Source organism: Pezoporus wallicus, unplaced genomic scaffold (genome assembly GCF_028554395.1).
Source record: "Pezoporus wallicus isolate ANWC-B61680 ecotype Strahan unplaced genomic scaffold, APGP_CSIRO_Pwel_v1 contig_3817, whole genome shotgun sequence".
In the NCBI taxonomy this organism is placed as follows: Eukaryota; Metazoa; Chordata; class Aves; order Psittaciformes; family Psittacidae; genus Pezoporus; species Pezoporus wallicus.
In genome coordinates, this window is record NW_026635157.1 from 10,473,976 (window position 1) to 10,494,275 (window position 20,300).

The 20,300-nt window shown below is 37.9% G+C and overlaps 1 protein-coding gene across 8 annotated transcripts in view; it reads right to left on the minus strand.

Moving 5' to 3' along the window:
• Nucleotides 1-20,300, minus strand: part of L3MBTL3 (L3MBTL histone methyl-lysine binding protein 3) — an 80,534-nt gene that overhangs the window by 28,808 nt on the left and 31,426 nt on the right. For all 8 annotated transcript variants that reach the window (XM_057408791.1, XM_057408783.1, XM_057408818.1 and 5 more), the window contains exons 8-12: nt 17,811-17,915; nt 16,077-16,212; nt 11,524-11,615; nt 10,829-10,980; nt 1,323-1,399 (exon numbers count right to left, since the gene is read on the minus strand). In XM_057408791.1, the coding sequence (XP_057264774.1) occupies nt 1,323-1,399; nt 10,829-10,980; nt 11,524-11,615; nt 16,077-16,212; nt 17,811-17,915 (562 nt within the window). The remainder of the gene's footprint in view (nt 1-1,322; nt 1,400-10,828; nt 10,981-11,523; nt 11,616-16,076; nt 16,213-17,810; nt 17,916-20,300) is intronic.

A 20,300-nucleotide genomic window follows, 5' to 3' on the forward strand; every position in this document is an offset into this window, starting at 1 on the left:
TTTCATAATACTGTTCTGATTTATGCTTCGCATTTATAAAATAATTACAAGAAAGGGTATTCTAAATTGTCTCTGACACATTCACCATGTAGGTTAAAAACCCCAACAATCTTCTCATCCACAACATTGAGTAGCTAGCGGAAAAAAGTCACAATTGCTTTGGATATGAGAATATAAATAATGTGGACTGGAAAAATCTGTCCACTTAATTCATGAAATTTATTCAAGTATTATCAGCCTAATCCTGTCTTTTGTTAACAATGATTTATTGGTAACACAATCTAATGAGTAATAACTTTTTACCACAGTGGAACACACCTGACTATTTGTTACTCTTTTAGTGAATTTAAGTAAATTGAAAAAAAAAAAAAAAATAGCCTGGTCATTTACTGTAACAATTTACTGACATCATCAAATAAGATGTTGCCATTTTCCAAACACTTTACGCAAGAAACACAAAGACAGCTTTGCTCTTAAAGACAAGGCAGTGAGTGTCCTTCGCTTTTACTCTGCACTGGAAGCTTATCTTCCAAATTTAAATATCATGACTTATAATCCAGGGGACAACTAAACCAATTCTGACTTAGTATAGAAGGGATTTCACTGAATAATAGGCTGTAATTAACCTCCTGACAGATTGCTTACGACTTTTCAAGATCGCTGGCTATGAGAATTTCTGTCAAAGTTGGTTTTAATCAATTAAAATCTTCCAAGTTCTCAGACTACAAGTGGTAGTTTCTGCAATAGGACATTTAGATCATCCAGCTACACACAACAGCCCTGAAAAACAGCGCTAGCCTTGTAGTTCATACTAATGAATACACTGTCATTCTTCTGTATCGTCTTTCTCATTGTGTCTTCCTTCCAAAGAGCCCTTACAAGTTTGATTCCTTGATCACCTAAGACAATCTTATCATCATATGCATGTTATCTTGCATATTTAGTTCCCATGAAGATGTTTTTCTTATATAACAATCTCATACACAAGAAATTTGTTCTATCAGCATTTTCACAATGTGAGTCTTAAATAAGTGAATACATTCAGCTAAAAATACAACCTTGTTCAGATTCCAAGGGTTATCTTTAATGGATAGATGTCTCTACTAAAGCAGGACACATGTGCGTACTTATAACTTAATCCCTATTGTAATTCTAATTTCAATACATAGTGTCCTGTAAAAAAAATTTAAACTCCCCAAATACCAATATCTAATTACAGAAAGAAAAATTCAGGAGAGGTACAAAAAGCTTATTGCAAATTTTAATGCTGCTAGCTGACTATAACCTCCTTAAATCTTTCAGATGTATAGTAAGATACAAACCTGGCGGGGTGATGAGAGTTCTTTTATGCTCTTTACACCATCCAACAGGATGAATATGTGGGCTAGCTGCCTCACACCTGGAGAAAGGGAGAAAAAAGGGAATTGATAATGCAGTTCTTCAGATATCCTGTTATGCTTAGAAATCAAGACATACCAAAAAAGACTTAACAAAACCCAATTAACCTATTACACTTTCAACTTACACTTAAACTGCAAAAATAACCTGAAGAACACATTTAATACAGACTTGTTAACACTTAAGCAAGCATAAGGGGTTATTTTACTGGAAGATCAAAAAGCCAACTCCTTACTGGAAGATAAAAAGATCAACTCCTTTAATTCAGTGGTAGATCTTCACTGAGAAGCTATAACATTGGACATGAAAAAATCACATGTAGAGATTCATGGCAGAAGCCTGTTGGCTTGTTGCAAGAAGAGTAATTCCATAAAAAAAAAAAAACACATAAAAAAATAGGGTTTTGCAATGGCAGGACTGAAACTTTAAACCAAAAGCTTAGAGACCTTGATTCATGCTCCAAGTTGCACCTGGGACAGATTAGAAAATCATGCATAACTGCAATGCACTGCCAGTAAACGAGTAAAAATGCAAAAGCTTATTTTGAGTGCCTTGAATGAAGCTGTAAACATATTATAAGCCAGCAGCACATACGCAAAGTAGATCCGAGATACACTGTCACAAAAAAAAACAACAAAAAAAGGCATTTGAGTCCCCAGACTGCCTGAAAAAATATGGAACTGATCAGTGATCCAAGACAGCAAAGTGCTCTAAAAGAACTGATCAAATTCTCCTACTCAAGGGACCAACAATTTCCCGTAATTTCTGTCATCAAATTTTGCATGACTGCTGTTGTCTGTGGCATGCCACAAGAACCACAGAGGACTAACAGAGGCAGGGTGAGCTATACTTGACATGTGCTGGCATCTGTCTGAAGCAAGGAGAGATTGCTCTCACTTCTCTTATGGGTTCTGTTACATTGTGCTTAAATGAAACCAGCAGCAAGCACTGGCTATCAAGTTCCGTTAGCAATACAAAACAAAAAGACATACACTGCAAAAATATAATTGATATAAAAGCAGATGAGAGAAAAACTGTTTAAACATTCAGTATTATGAAATTATTATAAATAGAACTGTATAATTTTATTATACTGTATTATTTCATAGCATAATAAATTATGTGCAATATAATACATATTGTATAGAATATGTAATGCATCTACTATAAATATTATATTATTACTCAAGATTATTAGGGAAGGCAAAAAGTAAGACCGATCTACTGGAAAAGTAAAAAGCCATCACTCTGCTGTGAAACATGCACCATCTCTGCGCCTGCATTGATACTTAATGATTGTTTCTGAGTAGTCTGAACAACTAACAGTGTTTTTAAAGAAGCAGATAGTACTTATGTAGTTAGAGTGACTAAGGAACATCATACTGACGCAAAAAGCTAGCATTAGTCTACACAGCATTGCACTACACTGCAAACACATCGTTTACTTCTATTTAGCTAGAAACTTGCATCTCACCATGAAAATCCCCATGTACATCTGTCCTTATGGACTTCATTTCTCTTGGAGTCTGTCCCACCGTATTTCTTCTTTAGTTAGTTAAATTCAGTATTACAGTGCATTATCTCTCTCTTACACTACTTCCTAAGCCTAAGGGTGCTTCAGTAGCTGACATTAAATATTCTCAGCTATGTGCCCTCTCTCTTCCAGAGAATCCCATGAGCATTTCCGTCTCTCCAGGGGCCATGAGCCCAGTGCCACACTCACTCCAACGACCCACCAAGGCCAACAAACTGCTGTCTGAGTAAGCTGATGTAGCTAAGATCTTCATTCCCCAGGGATGATCAAGAAACCAAGCTTAAATAGCCAAGCAGCAGTTTAAATAGAAAGTCTCTCCCTCCTGCTGAATGCTGTTTTCCAAACACTTCTCAAATATATAATGAGAAAAGAAGAAAAAGCAGAGAGCATCAGAGCATCCATGCATAAAGATGCTTACTTCATATACAATAATCATTGCATAAAATACTGAAACCCTCATTCTGATCCAGTTTCTATTTAATCCCTTTCTGAAGTTAATGTGTCAGCCATTAGGCTGTAGAGTAATATGCATTCCCTTCCTTTCTCCTCAACAAGGCAAAATACTTGAACAGAGGGTCTGCTCTCTCTGATTGTTGTAACATAATCATTATCAGTATCTACCTAGAAAGTATTAGCATGATGGAAGTTCATATTAATTAAGTTGTTTTAATTAGCAGTGGTACTGTATATTTTTTAAAAAATACCATGTTGATAATCTGTAATACCTAAGAAGGTGCAATGAATTGTGCATTACAGAAAAGGAAGTCAAAAGCAAAACAGCAGGCGCACTAACATCTTAAGTCTGCAGATCTTGAACAGAAACATGTTTTAAGGACTGTAAAGGGAAACACAACACAAAAGACTAGACTGAATCCTGGGCTACTCCCACATTGCAGTTTTGAACCTCTGGTGCATAAAAGAAAACCAAAGGAAAACATCATATCTGGACTATACACAATAACACCAATAATTTCTAAAAAATCTGAAAAGCAATTTTACATAATGTCTAACATTCACCATGGAGTATGGGTATACCTCAATAACAGAAATGCAGGATGGGTGTCTCAGAAGCATTGACTCACACACAACAAGCACTCCTCTAGCCTTTTACCTGAAAAGAGTCAAGCACTAATGATGAAAAATATTGGCCAACCTACTATAATTATCTTGCAGCTTTATGTATGGAAGAGCTCTGCTAGTATTTCTTTCTAATGATGCTGAACAGATCAACTTCTAGCAGATAAAACCTACCTTTGACAGACTCTGTAATGGCTCAGACAGCAGCCAAGGATTCAACTCACTTCAAGAAAATGAACTTTTTGTCCTACTACAGTATATAAAGCTATAGAGTATGTAACTAGTATTTATAGTATCACAGCAATTACTCTCAAAATCACTGAAGTTGCCACTAATAAAAGCAAGCGAGAGGACTTCTGTGATAATTTTGCACGGTTAAAATTCAGCATCTGACTCCTAGAAATGCTTTGGCCCAAACAAATTAAAGAAAAGGTGAGTGCTTCACGCTCCCTTTGTCCTCCTCCTTTCACTTAACAGTAACTCTGAAGAGAAGCTAACAAGCAAGAGGGGCAGCATTTCTCTGTCCTATCCCGCTCAAGCTGGAGTTTTACATGGAAGAATTTTACATGGATAAGGTATCCTCTTACTTCCTGAAATGTTTCGGAGTAAAGTCCACCAATTATTTCAAAAGTCTCATGAGTTAAATTTGCGAACAAGACAGGACAAACCTTCTAAATGCATTTCTTCTGTTTTGCTTTTTCAAGCATAGTTTGAACATACATTTTTATAAAATTCGGAAAAGTAAATGCCACTGCACACACTTCTTGCCTTGAAGATTCAAGAAGCAAGTGACCAATGTATGTTGCAATGAAAGATGCACTCCTGGACGATGCTCTGACATTACAGCAATGGCAGTGAACATGGAACATGCAGTAACAAGTGCTACACATCACAGTACTGCAAAATAGCACTATAAAACATCCACAACATTCTGATTTGCTTTAAAAGAAAAACCCAGCCATTACAGCCTGTAAGAAACTCCTGTAACCATGGTGGCTTCAGGAAAAAAAAACAACATCCCTGTTCCAGCAAAACAAGGTCATACAGTCCATCTTTACCTACTGATTTCACACAGCCTTTTAGCTTCTAACAGTCCATTTAGCAATAAAAAGTAGAGATCGGTAGAAGTCATACACAGCTGAAAACAAAACTCTTATGTTTTAATGTGTGTTATTTCATGGATATATTATCTAGTTTGGAAGAACAATGGCCTACCGCAAGACATGTCAGCTGGAATGCTAAAGACCACTCTGACTTTTCACAATCAATTTGACACATCCCACAGCTTTTTTATCTCCTTTCTTCCAAAACAGAAGGCAGATCACCTGACTCACACGCTTCATAAAACACAATGATCCATGAATTATGAGGATGCATGCTAGACCAAAAAAAGATTACCACCACTAGCTGGAGCTGAAGAATTTTGTACCTCCAAACCAATCTACCCCTGGGCCTCAACAGAGCACCACCACCTTCTACCACACAGTGGAGACACACACATGCTCAACTAATCAACCAAGATTGTAATGTTCACAAAATTCATGCTGCTTGCTATCCACTCTTTTTGTAATGTCAGAACATCCAGAGAGAAAAACACATCTATTACCTATACTGGAAACTGAAAGCTAACTCAGGAAGCTGAAGTGGAGCCAAAAGCAGAAGAGTGTGCCAGCTGAACCCTTAAAAGAGCCACTCAGAGGGACAGAACAAGCCGCAGCTCCACTGAGTTACAGGCAGTTTAACTACATCTTAGAGAAGATATCAATGCAGGGAAGAGCTGCATGACATAAAAGCCCAGGAAGAAGTTCTGCAATAAGGAAAGCTGAGGGCAGCTGACAGCATGACCCCCCGGTACACGCACAACTCTGTATGAAAGGAACATATATGCAGTCCAACAACCCTTAAGTTACGGCACAAGAGCACATCCCAGTGGAAGACTTAGGTATGGAAGACAACTTAGCATTTTTTTATTGATTGCTTTCATCTGTCAATTTCTCCCCAAAATCTGTTTCATATATACAGTTCATTACATTCAGATCAAGAGAGATGGATAGTAATGCTCATTGCTAAAAAATGAATATTCAATTCTAGAAAAATATTTCCCCAAACAGGTCTCCACCTGAAGATCTGGACAGAAGTTTTATTTAGCAATCATCATTTTCTTTAAAATAAGCGGTATGTGTTATACTCATTTTCAGTTTTGACATAACATCTGATTTTCCCTTTTGGGGAAACAAACCTTCTGGTATTTTGCTTTTTACTTTATTAAATGCAGATATAACCTGCAATGAAAACGTTATCTATTAAAACCTGTTCATACACACATATATTTTACCCATAAATAACAGTATGCCCTCAAGAATGCTTATACAACTTCTTGATTGTGACATGTCAGTCATCTAACTGTATAAAGATTGAGTGCGCCCTCAGCAAGTTTGCCAATGACAGCAAGCTGTGTGGTTCGGTTGATATCCTGGAGGGAAGGAATGCCATCCAGAGGGACCTTGACACGCTTGTGAGGTGGGCTGATGCCAACCTCATGAAGTTTAACCATGCCAAGTGCAAGGTCCTACACCTGAGTCAGAGCAATCCCAGGCACAGCTACAGGCGGGGTGGAGAAGAGATTCAGAGCAGCCCTGCAGAGAAGGACTTGGGGGTGCTGGTCGAAGAGAAAATGAACATGAGCCGGCTTTAGTGTGCGCTTGCAGCCCAGAAAGCCAACCGTATCCTGGGCTGCATCAAAAGGAGAGTGACCTTTTGATGCAGGTCGAAGGAGGTGATCCTGCCCCTCTACTCTGCTCTTGTGAGACCTCACCTGGAGTATTGTGTGCAGTTCTGGTGTCCTCAACATAAAAACGACATGGAACTGTTGGAACAAGTCCAGAGAAGGGCCACGAGGATGATCAGGGGACTGGAGCACCTCCTGTATGAAGACAGGCTGAGGAAGTTGGGGCTGTTCAGCCTGGAGAAGAGAAGGCTGCGTGGAGACTTCATAGCAGCCTTCCAGTATCTGAAGGGGGCCTATAGGGACGTTAGGGAGGGACTCTTCATTAGGGACTGTAGTGACAGGACAAGGGGTAATGGGTTAAAACTTAAACAGGGGAAGTTTAGATTGGATATAAGGAAGAAATTCTTTCCTGTTAGGGTGGTGAGGCACTCTAATGGGTTGCTCAGGGAGGCTGTGAATGCTCCATCCCTGTCGGTGTTCAAGGCCAGGTTGGATGAAGCCTTGGGTGAGATGGTTTAGTGTGAGGTGTCCCTGCCCATGGCAGGGGGGTTGTAACTAGATGATCTTAAGGTCCTTTCCAACCCTAACTATTCTATGATTCTGATTCTATGATAAAACGAGTAAAACATAGAAACCATTCTGCAGCCCCATCTAGTGCATAACTGAGAATACTTCATCATTGACAAGTATAAAACTGGTATTATTTTAGGTCAGAACTTCCCAAAACATGGCCCATGAGATTATTCATCTAGAGGTGATACAGTAAGCCACATTAACATATTTTCCATTTAAAGTCTAATAAGACAGGAACATGGTGATTTGCATGAAATTTTAGACTTTAAGATCAGATAATAGTCCATTATCCATTTAAACAGTTAAAAGCATGCACTATTTCTCATGGATCTTCAAGACTGTTTTACCTTCTTTTTAACGAAATACAAGCACTCGAAAACCATTGTTCCTCTTAAATGAGAGAGTGGAACAAAGCTGACTACCTCAAAAAAGAAACAAGCTGAGCACGACTTTTTAGGACTTGGCTGCTAGCAAAGTAGCAAACGCTGGTGGAGAGTATAACTGGCCTCTTAGTCCCACACCAAAATCCAGCCTTGTTCCAAAACTCATACAGATTAGAAAATGGTTCAGAAAATCAAAAGCTGATTTCTCTTCACAACACATCTTAAAAATTTTTATGCAAGACAGACAGGAACAGAATGGTGAGTGAAGCACGAGACATCACGTTTTCTCACACTCCTGATAAGCTTATCCCAAAAGCTGACTAGCACCTTCCCTGCAGCGTAAGATCAGACCAAACCAAGGATGAGGGCAGCCAGAGCTCTCTGACCCAGCGAGTTTGGGCTGCACCACATCCAGCACAGGCATCTCTCCACCTCTCCTGGGGGCAAGCAGTGACAAGCCCAAAGATTCCCAAATGCTATTTCCAGACTCAGAGAACCGTAAGAAAAATTAGAAATTCCACTAAGAGGGAATGTCTTTGGCTCTCAAAAAAAGTATCGTTTCATCAAAAAAGATGGAACAGATGAAAAAGACCTGATAGCTTGTATCATGTAAGTAAAAAATCTCCTTCCTGAAGGAGTCTTAAATTTCACAATCTTGTTCACTTTTCTCCCTCTAAAAGCTACTGCCAAAGGACAATGTAATGGGATTTATAATGCCCAGAAAGTAATACCACCATGCATTAAAGTGTAGTAATGACTAATTCTAGACAGGGTACTTATTTTTAACCATTAATGTATTTTCCAGTACCCTGAGGAAAGTCAAGAAGAGTTATCTATCTTCAGGCTGAAAGCCTGACACCTAAAAAAAGCTTAGTTGATAACAATAATTTCTGCTGCTTGAAGTCCAGTAAAATCAGTCAACCGTCTTTCAGCTATCCAGAAAGAGGACAAAATATTTAACCTCAATGAAAAAATTCAATCTACTCAAACTAACTAAATCACAGAATGTATATGGAAAACAAAAGGTACTTGTTTGAAAATAACCGAATATGTAGACTACATCATTTCTCCTTCATTGTAATTCTGAAATTGAAACTTATATGCAGGCACAGGGAAACTGTGAGGCTTTGCTCTGAGTAATCCCAGAAGAACTTTTCATTTTTAGTTACAGACACCAGTTGGTATATGTGAAACTTATGCACCTAAGGTATTTTAAGGCCCCTACAAACCTGGCATCTAAAATTAAAAATGTGTGATACATTCAGGATGCATTTCCAGGCTTTCTTTTTGTTGGACATTCAACCATTATTTTCATTTGCCATTCAAAAGAACCCCATTTTATTTCCCTCTTCTATTCACTCCTGTTTTCAATCACAGCAACGCAAAGGTAGGTCATGCCACTCAGATTTTAATTTCAATGCACAGTATTTCCAGCAGCATTTTCTTGCTCCTTTGAGAAAGGTATTTTACAATTCCATCAAAAGAACAAATCTTCAGCTTGGCTTCAGTATAAATACAACTCCAGTAATGTCTCAAACACCTATACATTTTTCACTTCAATCTTCCCTCATCCTTCCAAAAGGTATTATTTCATGTGTTCTACAGACAAAATTCAGAAAACCCACTTCAGAATACTATGACTACAAAAACGTAAAGCCTGGTTATGTACTTAAAAAGTGCTTTCCCTTCTTCTGAGAGGATTGAAGGACAAAATTCCTGTTGACATGGGAATATTAACAAGCCTGAAATATAGTGTATATCTGCTATACAACAGCGCAATGTTTTAGAGATACCTATGGTACCATGGAACAAACTACAGGTTATATTGCATTATTGTTTCCCCTAAAAGCCTTGCCTAACTTTTGTCTTCATTGTTAACTACTGGCATAAACTGTTATTAGTGAACATTCAAATACCAGGAAATTCAGAATACCTTTTCCCAGTCCCCAGTTTCCTGCTGCTTTGTAGAGGAAATGTATGTTCTATGTTACTTCTTAATGGAAATAATCACTTATCTTTCTGGTCTCTGACTCAAATGACCAATTATCTTGATATTCAGTTCTTGACTTCAGAGAAATGCCTTTTCATCACTGCTTCAATAATTTAGCTCTCCTACAGCTTATTTGTCAAGTAGCTCATACAATTATTATTTCAAGAGATAGACTCACAAAGTTTTGAAGTTACATAACAGTTTCACGTCATTCTCATTGATGTAGTGCCTAAAGCAGTTACCAATTACAGATGAAGAAAACTTTCTTCATTTAATTGTATAGCCAAACCTGTAAAAATAAGTTGCCACTGCCAAACCCAAGACACAGACTTACAATACCCTACCTGTTCTGCAGTATCTTAATCTTTAAAGAATGTAAGTTATATTACTTTGCTCTAAATGATCTGTCAAAAGAAGAATCAAGTGCAAATATAAACTTGCACTGTGACAGCGAAAGCCTGAACTTCCTTCAGTATCTTTATGCTCACAGCATGTCCTGTTCCTTCCACTGACTTTTCTTTATAGATACACAAAGCCCTTCCACCATACAACATGCAGAAACATCATCTCTAACACAAATCAGGATAACTGGATCCCAGTTTTCACAGGAACGTAGAACACAAAAGAGAAACCAGATTTTGCAACTACAAAAGTCTACAGAATGCCTTCCTACTACAGATGCCATACAGAAGACAGTTACCTTTCAGTCTGAATAATGTCAGCAGATCAAGAAACTTAGGAAAAAAATGCAGCCTTTTTTTCAGTTTACAACAATATGTAAACCTAACTCCAAGTACGGTTAGTCACATTATCATGGTGTGTATTCTTCACTAAAGCTATCAATTTCAGATATACTAGCTAATTAAAAAAGATACTATGCAATTCATAAAAATTAATCCACAGCTCCAGATGTAACAGCACATGCAAATACTCATTTAGTCCAATCTTGGGTTTTTTTATGTGCGACCTGACATGGGAAATTTGATTCCTCTAGTTGGCCACGTACACTGGTGGCTATGATCCCACATCTAGCGAAGTTGGTATGGTAACTGTATCAACAGTCTGGAAAGTATCACAGAAAATAGTGCTTAAAGCTATCACATTTCTGATATGTCTCAGTAAGGTACAAAACAAAAACATCATACCAGTAGTCATAACTCTCATCCCAGTTGTCAAAATGAACCAGAAAACGATTGTCCACCATGTCTGTTACCGTAGCAACACAAATGAAAGTCGGGTTCTTCTTGTCTACGGCTTCCAGCTTCATCCCCACTCGAAATCCCGACGGAATCACTGTCTACATAGAGAAAGAGATTTAATTGAAAATAGATACTATAAATCCATAAATCACCCCCATGTCCACAATCAATATATTCATGTCACTTCTAAAGTTCACAATTAGCTGCCCCAACAGAGTTGCAGCAGCCTAATTAGCTGACGTGACAGATGCTTAAACACAGAGGCTCATGGTTTTTGAAATAAAAAAGCCCTAAACAATGCTGTTAAAATTAAATGTGTTGAGTTTAACTCTTAGATACTCTCTCTGGAAGACTGTGCTTGTTCCACAACATTCTGTTGCAAGACACAGTACTAACAACGTCTTAAATTTCATTTAATATACTATTTCTGCATGTGCCAGATCAGATTTTTAAACAGATTAGTAAAAACTTAATGGATCAGAACTGCAGAGGTGAATTGGAGGTTGTTATTGTATGTGTTGTAAACATTTTTATCTTAAATTTCAGGTTTCAAGTCTGCCACTACTAAAATGTGCTGCAAGTCTGTACCACACACATGAGCATACTAGCAATTTTCCATGCCATTAGTAACGAGTACTTACTGCATTCTGGTTTTCAAACAGTGATTTAGGAGCAGCTTGAGCTTTGCATGCCTTTAGGTATGAGGGCCAGCTGAATTCTTCTTCCTTATATCCTAAATGAGGATCATAAAAGAAGGGCAAAAAACGACAGGCGTGAAACAGAAGGTGCATGAAGGTGATTTGATCATAACTGAAGAAATTATTTTCCCCATCCAGTTCTGAACTGCTTCTTAAAATTTCAAAACAGAAAAGACTATGTAAAACTAACTATTTATTCTAATTTTATATGACTATGTTGGGGAAAGTTACTTTAAAACTACCTATTAATTCTGCCCCAATATAAACTCGATGAGTCTCTGAGGGAGAATCAATTTGGATTATTTGAAATTTTAGGAGGACACACTTTACAGGAACTTCTAGAGTTCAGAAGAAAGTTGACAAAGCTTTTCTATTTTTATTTGGTAAATAAAGATATTTTATTTACCAAAAATCTGGTATTACAAAAAGGAATCATATTCTTTAGGGTTGGCTGAGCTTCCTTACCAAAATGTCAAGCTTTCTTTAAACTAACTGAAACTAAACAAAACTGCGTCTTCTTGAGCTGAACATTACTAATTTCTTATAGTTGTCTAGGAGTTTCATTTGAACTGCTTAATTTTCATCTGGGAGGAAGACTAGTCATATAAACAAAACTCTAGGACAGAACTCAGGAGACTTCAGTTTGATTTTGATATCATGTTCAAAACAAGCCCCTTCTAGTTTCTTAAGGAAAAAATAAGATATTTGTAATATATTGAACTGCATAAAGTTCATTCAAGTTATACTGAACTGCATAAGGTAATTCACAAGGAACAGTTTGTATTTCTAATCTATAAAACAATCCTAAGAGTTGGAAGCAAACGGTCTTCCTCCTGTGTTCTCCTGTTAAATAATAGTTACAGAAACATCTACTTTAGTTCCTAAGTTACAACACAGTAAAACAAGACCAAAACCACAAGGAACTTCAGTGACTGACTGCTTTTTCTGAAATGTGTCAACCTCTTGATTATTTGAAGTGTTACTCAAACATGCCACAGACATATTTGTGGCATATTTGCTCTGTTTAACCTCCGGAGAACCTCATACTTTCCAAGGAACTGCAAGTAAAGAATCCTTCACCTTCTCTGCATCTGGCTTTCCCACTTATCATTTTAAATACTAGCCAATATACATTAACCTCTAAGTCCACACAACAGCACTTTTCTTTATACTTCAATTGCCTCGTCTTGATACACTATAGCTGTAGATCAACTGTAACCATTTTTAAAGGAATGTGGTATTGAGACTTTTAATTTTCCTTTGTAATTTTAGAGGATATTCAAATCTGACTCAAAGTTCACAGGCAACACCACAAAACTCTCACCTACTGCGTGTGTGATGAGATCAGGTACTCATACTGCGACAATGTCCATGGAAAAAAAAAATGGCTTCAGTAGACCATGAAACAGTTTCTGGACAAGGGGCTCTTTCTGTCACTAAGTGAGATAGGGAGATTTCTAGCTCTTAACCTCATCTCTCAAAAAGGGCCAAAGGTGAATTTGATTTAGTCACTGTAGAAACAGAACAGTCAATGCAATTTTTTACTTTGGGACCTTTGGTGACAGTTTTCAAGGCTCTTCCGCTCTCTGCTAACTGCAGAGCAGCTCCTCTAAAGTGGTTTCAGAAGACCATGCAGCCTCTGCTGCACCAAATTCTCCCTTTTGCATCCATGATTCTTGGCCAATTCAGGCAAAACCAGTATTATCACAGCAGAGCCCGTGATAATTCTAGGAACACACACACAGCCATTTCCTCTCTGCAGGTCTCACCCACATGAGACAGAAATGTGACCTGTGCACACAGAACAAACAGCATCTGAAACACCATCTTTTTTTCCTTCCCATAAAGCCCAGTTCAATTTTGCTGCTCCACTCCCTGTGCCTGCTGACAGCCCAGCAGCAGCCACCTGTTGCCTCTGCTGCCACAGAGGATGGCAGACATCCTGCTGCAAGGTACCAAGACTTACCCATCCTTTCCATTTTAATGATCAACAATAGAAATATCTATCAGAAAACATCTAGAATAATATTCTTCCATTCTCATATCCCTCTCACCACCCACAGTCCTTTCCCATGATAATAAAATAGCCTCAGAACACTCACCAGGGAAGACCAATTTATGCCTGTTTGGAAAGTTACCCAATTTCAACCCACTCAGAAAACAAGGAGTCAGTTAGTGAGCCCCCAAATGCCCCTGAGCATACACCCACCTTACAAACCACTCCTGTGAAGCAGGACACTGCTGTCCAAGCTTGCAGGAACGATTAACCAGGGCCACACTGCACAGAAATGCAATCAGGATTCTCTGCTCCTTTCTCAGGCCACTAGGTTCCAGACTGTTTGTGATTTATACCATGAAGGTCATAAATTTGAATTATATCTGGAAAATGAACGGCTACTAATGCAAATCTTTCAGTTCTTCTCTAAGTGGTATTTTATATAAGATATGGTGCCCTATGTCATAACAAGTATAGTTTTAGCGTCCATACGATTTGCACTGAGCACTAAAGAGAAATCATTAAAATGTTATACCACAGAGAAATCTAAGCAATCTGTCCAACCCAATAAAAACACACAAGAAGCCCCAACAACCTAAGATCAGCATGTTCTTCATCCCCTTGGAATAACAGAACTCCACAAATATCAGTAAAACTAGAAAAAGTATGTATAACTAGTGAACAGCTGTTTGCCCTCAGCCTCCTTCCAAAATATGACTCTTCAATACTGCTTGTTCTTTCATCCCACGTGCAAGATAAGCTTGCACTGGGCCAATTGAAGAAATCCCCTGAGTACAAAAGCAGGTTTTGCATTCAAACCATATCTCATCAATGATAAAACTGTTTACCACAGAGGTGAAGCAACAGCCAAACCATGCAAAGGGGACAGTATTTTGCAGGTCTTAGATAAAAATATCAACGAACAATCTTGCTATTCAGAGTCAAGAATATGACTTGGAGATAGTACATGGCTGTGCAGGATAACAACCAGATTCCTCACAATCACCTTCATATAACCCCCTAACTTGTCTTCCTTAACACCTCTGACAGGCTCCATGACTTTCCTAATTGAAAGACCCCAATCACTACTTCAGTATGCTGAAAAAAATAAACAGAAAAGAACAATCTTCCCACTAGATTAAAACTAGAAGAGAAACTAAAGAAACCTTTCATAAAAGTGACTCAGAGAAAGTCAGTAACTTTCCTACAGCAGCAGTAATTCATGGTTAACAAAAGATGAAGCTTTCTAAAACAGGCATTTAAGATGGAAAAGATTATATAGAACTTCCTAAGCATGCTATTAATAACGTCAGTACTCTACAACTGGGGACTACCCGTTTGCTACATATAGCTTACTACTTCAGTGGAGGCTAACCTTCTGAGAATTTCCAATTTATGCTCAAGAAACTGCTACTCCCACGCAGTTATGCAGAACTGTGCCTCAAGAAAAACTCCGGCATGGGGGTGGCAGCACTGAGCACTCCCTGCCCTGTAGCCAGAGCTGAGCTCACCGAGCGCTTATGAGCAGCACACACTCAGTCATATTTCTCCAAGGCTCAGCTGGAAAACGCCGTGTTCTGCCACAATGGCAGGCCCCATAACTCTACACTTCCAGTGGCTTTACCCTCGCTTTCCACACTTGAGTGCTTACATCCAGTTTTATAATCCTCCGTAACACATCCTCTTGACCCTGTACACTCATCATTTTGAAGCCCTTCTAAACCACATTATTCTACCTTCACTGTGTACATCAAAACACCACATTCATCTGCTTCTCACTCTCTTTAGGATTTGCTCCCTTCATCCCCACATATTCCCTTCCCTGTTTCAAAAGGGAGCCCATTCATCCCTTTTTCATGGTACAGTTCAGTGCAAATGCCCTCCATCTGCCAAAATTAATGTGTTAACATGAGTAAATGACATATTTCAACACCTGAGCACTGTTTACATAAGCTATGTACAAATTACACTTTCAGGCTTGTAGTCTTACCCTTTTTTCTCCATCCTTATCTGTTCATTCCTCTTTTCACCTCTATTTCAAGCTTACTCTTTTTGGAAAGAGCACAATCTTTATTAGTGTGTGCCAACACATGTACAATAATGACGATCGGTATCTAGTAATGCAAATGTCTTAAGACTTTCCACTAGAGGATTCTCAGATGCCTGTGAGATGTCAATTTAAGCATACATGTCACCAGAAAGCTGACATTCTACTTGCAATAAACCTTCATTTGGGGTCTAGGTTTACTGCTTAACTTTCTTTCGTAATGCCTTATGAGTGACTCTTACAGTTCATTTTCTTCTCTATGAATTTCCACCAAATACAAAAAGTAGGATTTCAAGCTTCAGATTTTAAACAAGACTTAAAGAGTTTAATTTGCCACATTCAAATACTCTGACTAAACTGAAAGATTTCTGCCAAAACCAAAAATTACAGTACTATGCAGACAGACTTAATCTCAGAACTATGAGAAACACACGCATTTCAATTAAACAATACCTTTCGGTGGATGAAGCTTGTGACCTGTTTTCTCACACCATCCAACAGGATGAATGTCTGAAGAATCAGCGTTCACCCAGAAATCATAACAATCTGGGTATCCATCAAAATGGAGCCGTATTCTGTAGCCACAAACCTAAAAGCAAGAATGTACAACATACAACGCTGTGTTTTAAAATGTTTGCCCTCCACACAACAGCTTCTGTTCAAGTATTATGTGTAACAATAGTGAGTTTTCAGTCAGCCTTTTACTTCTGCTAAAGCCAATACTGGATGAGTCAATTCATTTGATAAAAAAAAATAAAAACGCAAAGGTATTCTCAGTCCGAGTGCCTCCTCTTCTGGTAAAAAGAATTAACTAAAAGCTGGATGTTGCCATTACTGTCTAAAAACTTGAAAAACATTCAACCCAACATCAAAACAAAGCAGAAACCTGACAGAAAAACATGAATACATCCAATACAATCATGGACAAAGCACAGATAATGATGTTCTCAAGCTATCCCAATTAATATCCAAGGGAGCACTCAGCAATAGCTATGCTCAACAGGCTCTCCAGAGAAATAATGAGAACACTGAAGATGAGAAATGAGTGGAGGTATCACCCAGAACCTTACTGTTTCAAGAAGTAATGTTAACCACTGAGAGCAGGAGAAAAACAGGACAAAAATTCTCTGCACAAAAATTCTCCACATCTTCCTGAGTTATGAGAGTCACCAGTGAAAATCTCATGACATCAAAGTCATCCTGTTTTGTATTTCATTTATACTCTGACATAACTTTCAGTTTGCCATCTCAGAACTCTCTGGAATCCAGGTCACTCATCTACTGACATAACAGCTGCAAGAAAATGTAACAGACATCTGCAGAAATGGGATATGACTATGGGCCATGAAGAGATCCAGAAACGGGAACACAAAAGCCTAGGCTATTAGAATATGAACTGCAAAACTGCTGTTGCGTAGAATACAGTGACATAGTACCTATCTACTCCTGTTTTAATTCTAATTTTAATGTTTCCCTGTTTTAATTCACAAAACAAAACCAAAAAAGGATCCTCGGTTAAACTATTTAAAAACTAAAGTAAGGTATGTTTGACAGGCACTTAAAATGTAACTGAAAAACAGGTTCTCATTTATACTCCTAAAAGCAAAGAAGATAGCCCTGAGAAAAAATATTTCATAAAGTGTAGCAAAACCACAAACTGCATTTATATTGTATATATTGTATACTGTTTATATTGTATATTAACTTGTAGAAGTTGCCAATACAGGCAATTTTGGAGGCCATCAGCCTGGAAAGATGATCGCAACTGTAATACAAGAAAGTGCCTGGTATTTGCATCAGTGAATGCAGCAACTGTAAATACTATCAAACGTCTATAAAACTACTACATATCAGTTGTGAACTTATGTTTTTCCTGCTTATTTTGTCTTTTAAATATAGATCTAAACTACAAGATTACAGAAAAATCATACACCATCCAACTAGTGTAATGCTGTTTCTTCTGGCTGCTTACGTTAAATACATGTAGACAGTCACTGCTGTATGGCATTGGATAGTCTTTACATGCCTGTCAGATAAATTTAATACAGTGTTATTAAGTTAAAAAACATTTTCCCACATACAATTTCTGTCTGCTTGTGAGGGCTGAATGAGCTCTTTCAGCTACTGCTGGTTTGGTTCAGTCTCTCCTGTAATTGCACACCATGGTTGCTCGCAGCCTCTACTTACCTCAGCCACTGTGAGAACACAGTATATCGACTGGTGCTCAGGATCCACACCCTCCAGCTTCATCCCTACTTTAAATCCATTTTTGTTGTATGGGAAAGACTGATACTATAATGGAAAAGAACAGTTTCAATACTTCTGAAACTGTAAAAGAGAAGGAATATCTTTACAAGGAAAAGAACAATGATTCTTATTCATAAATCACTGTAAAGTAAGTTTGATATTTTTAAAAACACAGTGGAAAAGAGAGAATGATTGTTTAAAAACAACCTTGATACCAGAATGACTTAAAACTTGAGAGTATGTAAGAAAATTATAAAAAATTAGCAAAAAGGTTAATTAAGGGAAAGAAGATTACATGATTTACTCTCAACTTTTTTCACTAGTTGTCAATAAAACATTTTAACAATGTAATATTTAAACCTCATAGCAGCCTTCTAGTATCTGAATGGGGCCTATAGGGATGCTGGGGAGGGACTCTTCATTGGGGACTGTAGTGACAGGACAAGGGGTAACGGGTTAAAACTTAAACAGGGGAAGTTTAGATCGGATATAAGGAGGAAATTCTTTCCTGTGAGGTTGGTGAGGCACTGGAATAGGCTGCCCAGGGAGGTTGTGAATGCTCCATCCCTGGCAGTTTTCAAGACCAGGTTGGACAAAGCCTTGGGTAACATGGTTTAGTGTGAGGTGTCCCTGCCCATGGCAGGGGGAGTTGGAACTAGATGATCTTAAGGTCCTTTCCAACCCTAACTATTCTATGATTCTATGATTTTTCAGCCTGCTCAGTAACATTTTGACACCTTTCTGTCATCTTTCCCATTATAATAACAATGATGCTCTAGTTTGCCTTTCAATTTCTGCATCTCAGGATATGAAAAATGAGCTGTTTGGCAGAAATATGAGACTTGTTTGTATATAGGGATGGCCCCTTTGATGCCATTTTCCCCTTTATATGCCGAGTCCAGGTTAGCTAGTTTTTCAGGAATACATTTGCATCACAGGAACACGACTACCCTTGTAACCCATTACAACAAACCCAGAGGAATATCTTTCAAAGAAGATAAAGTGAAAACAAGGTTAAGCAGAACAGTTTTTTCAATTGGAAGGCATCACCATCCCATGTATCATGCTCCCTGCCCTCTGTTAAAGAAGGATATTAATGTTAAATTGGAGGGATTATCAGAAAAATAACTTAAACTGAAGAGAGAGTTTCTTTCCACAGGTTAACAAATTCACAGCTAGTTTTATGTCCCAAAAGGTTACAGGAAAATATGGGAGAAGCATCTTATGTGCCACTCCTTCCTTCTGTTCCTGTCTAAAAGCTATGCATGCTCCCTAGCCATCTGCAGTACCTCTGCAGTCAATGGAAACAGAATAGTACGAAGGGAGGTACTCAGAGAGGTCTCACCTACTCGGAAGGAAGCAAATCCTCTCTTTGGTAGCTTTGGCTGCAACTGCTATAACTGAATAATAAACCCAGAAGAAAAAAAAAGCAGTGCATGGCAGAAGAGCAGGAATACAGTCAAGAGGAACAGAAACGGAGAACCAGACTAGTTTAAATAAGCCTAAAGTGGCCAGCTAATAGATGTTTAACCACAGCTCTAAGTCCCTATCTAAAAATAGCTTAGATAGTTTTGTAGACCTCAGTTAAAGCATCAGAGTATCTGACTGCAGAACATGCATTTGAGAAGTTATTCCACCCAAACACCACCATACTTCATTATTATCAGTGAATGTTTAATGAAGTTACACTATGCATAATTCCAGACGCTTCCTCAAGAGGAAATGTGAAATGTGAAAGCACAGCATTTTTTTTTTATATTAATAAACTCAAATTTTTAAAGTTCACCTTGGTACACAGACTTGCAGTTAATGCCATCTGTATTGTAAATACTTCACAGATAAGAAAACTCTGGAAAACTAAAATCCTAGAAATACTGACACACTGCGGAACAATAGCAAAAAATGTAACCAACGTTTTGCAAAAGCAAGCACAAATAAAATGACAAAGGAAGGAAATGGTTAAGTCAAAAAGTTGTTTATCCTTGCATTATTATAATAAACATTACTGTACAAATACTACAAAAATCTACAAACAAAACACTAAAAATTAAGCCATTATCACACATGTATTTCCTAAAATTTAAGACATGAATTAATCACTATTCTTTTCATTATCAAATCTAAAACTTCTAAGGCAACACAATCTGTTTTTCTGTTACAGCAAAATAACAGGCAACTTTTAGAAGACTAGTAACTTTAACATTCTTCAAGAGATTTCAGTTTTGTGCATTACTCTCAGCACATCACCCAAGATAAAGCTATGGCAAACTTAGTAATCACACATTACCTTCACAAGAAACATTTAAAGACACTTTGTTAAGGAGAGATACAAGAACAAAATAAGAGTAAAGGTAATAAATGGCAGCCAGCAAATGAGGAGATGTCAAACTAAGGATCACAAATGCTTACGTATGGTGCGAGAACATACAC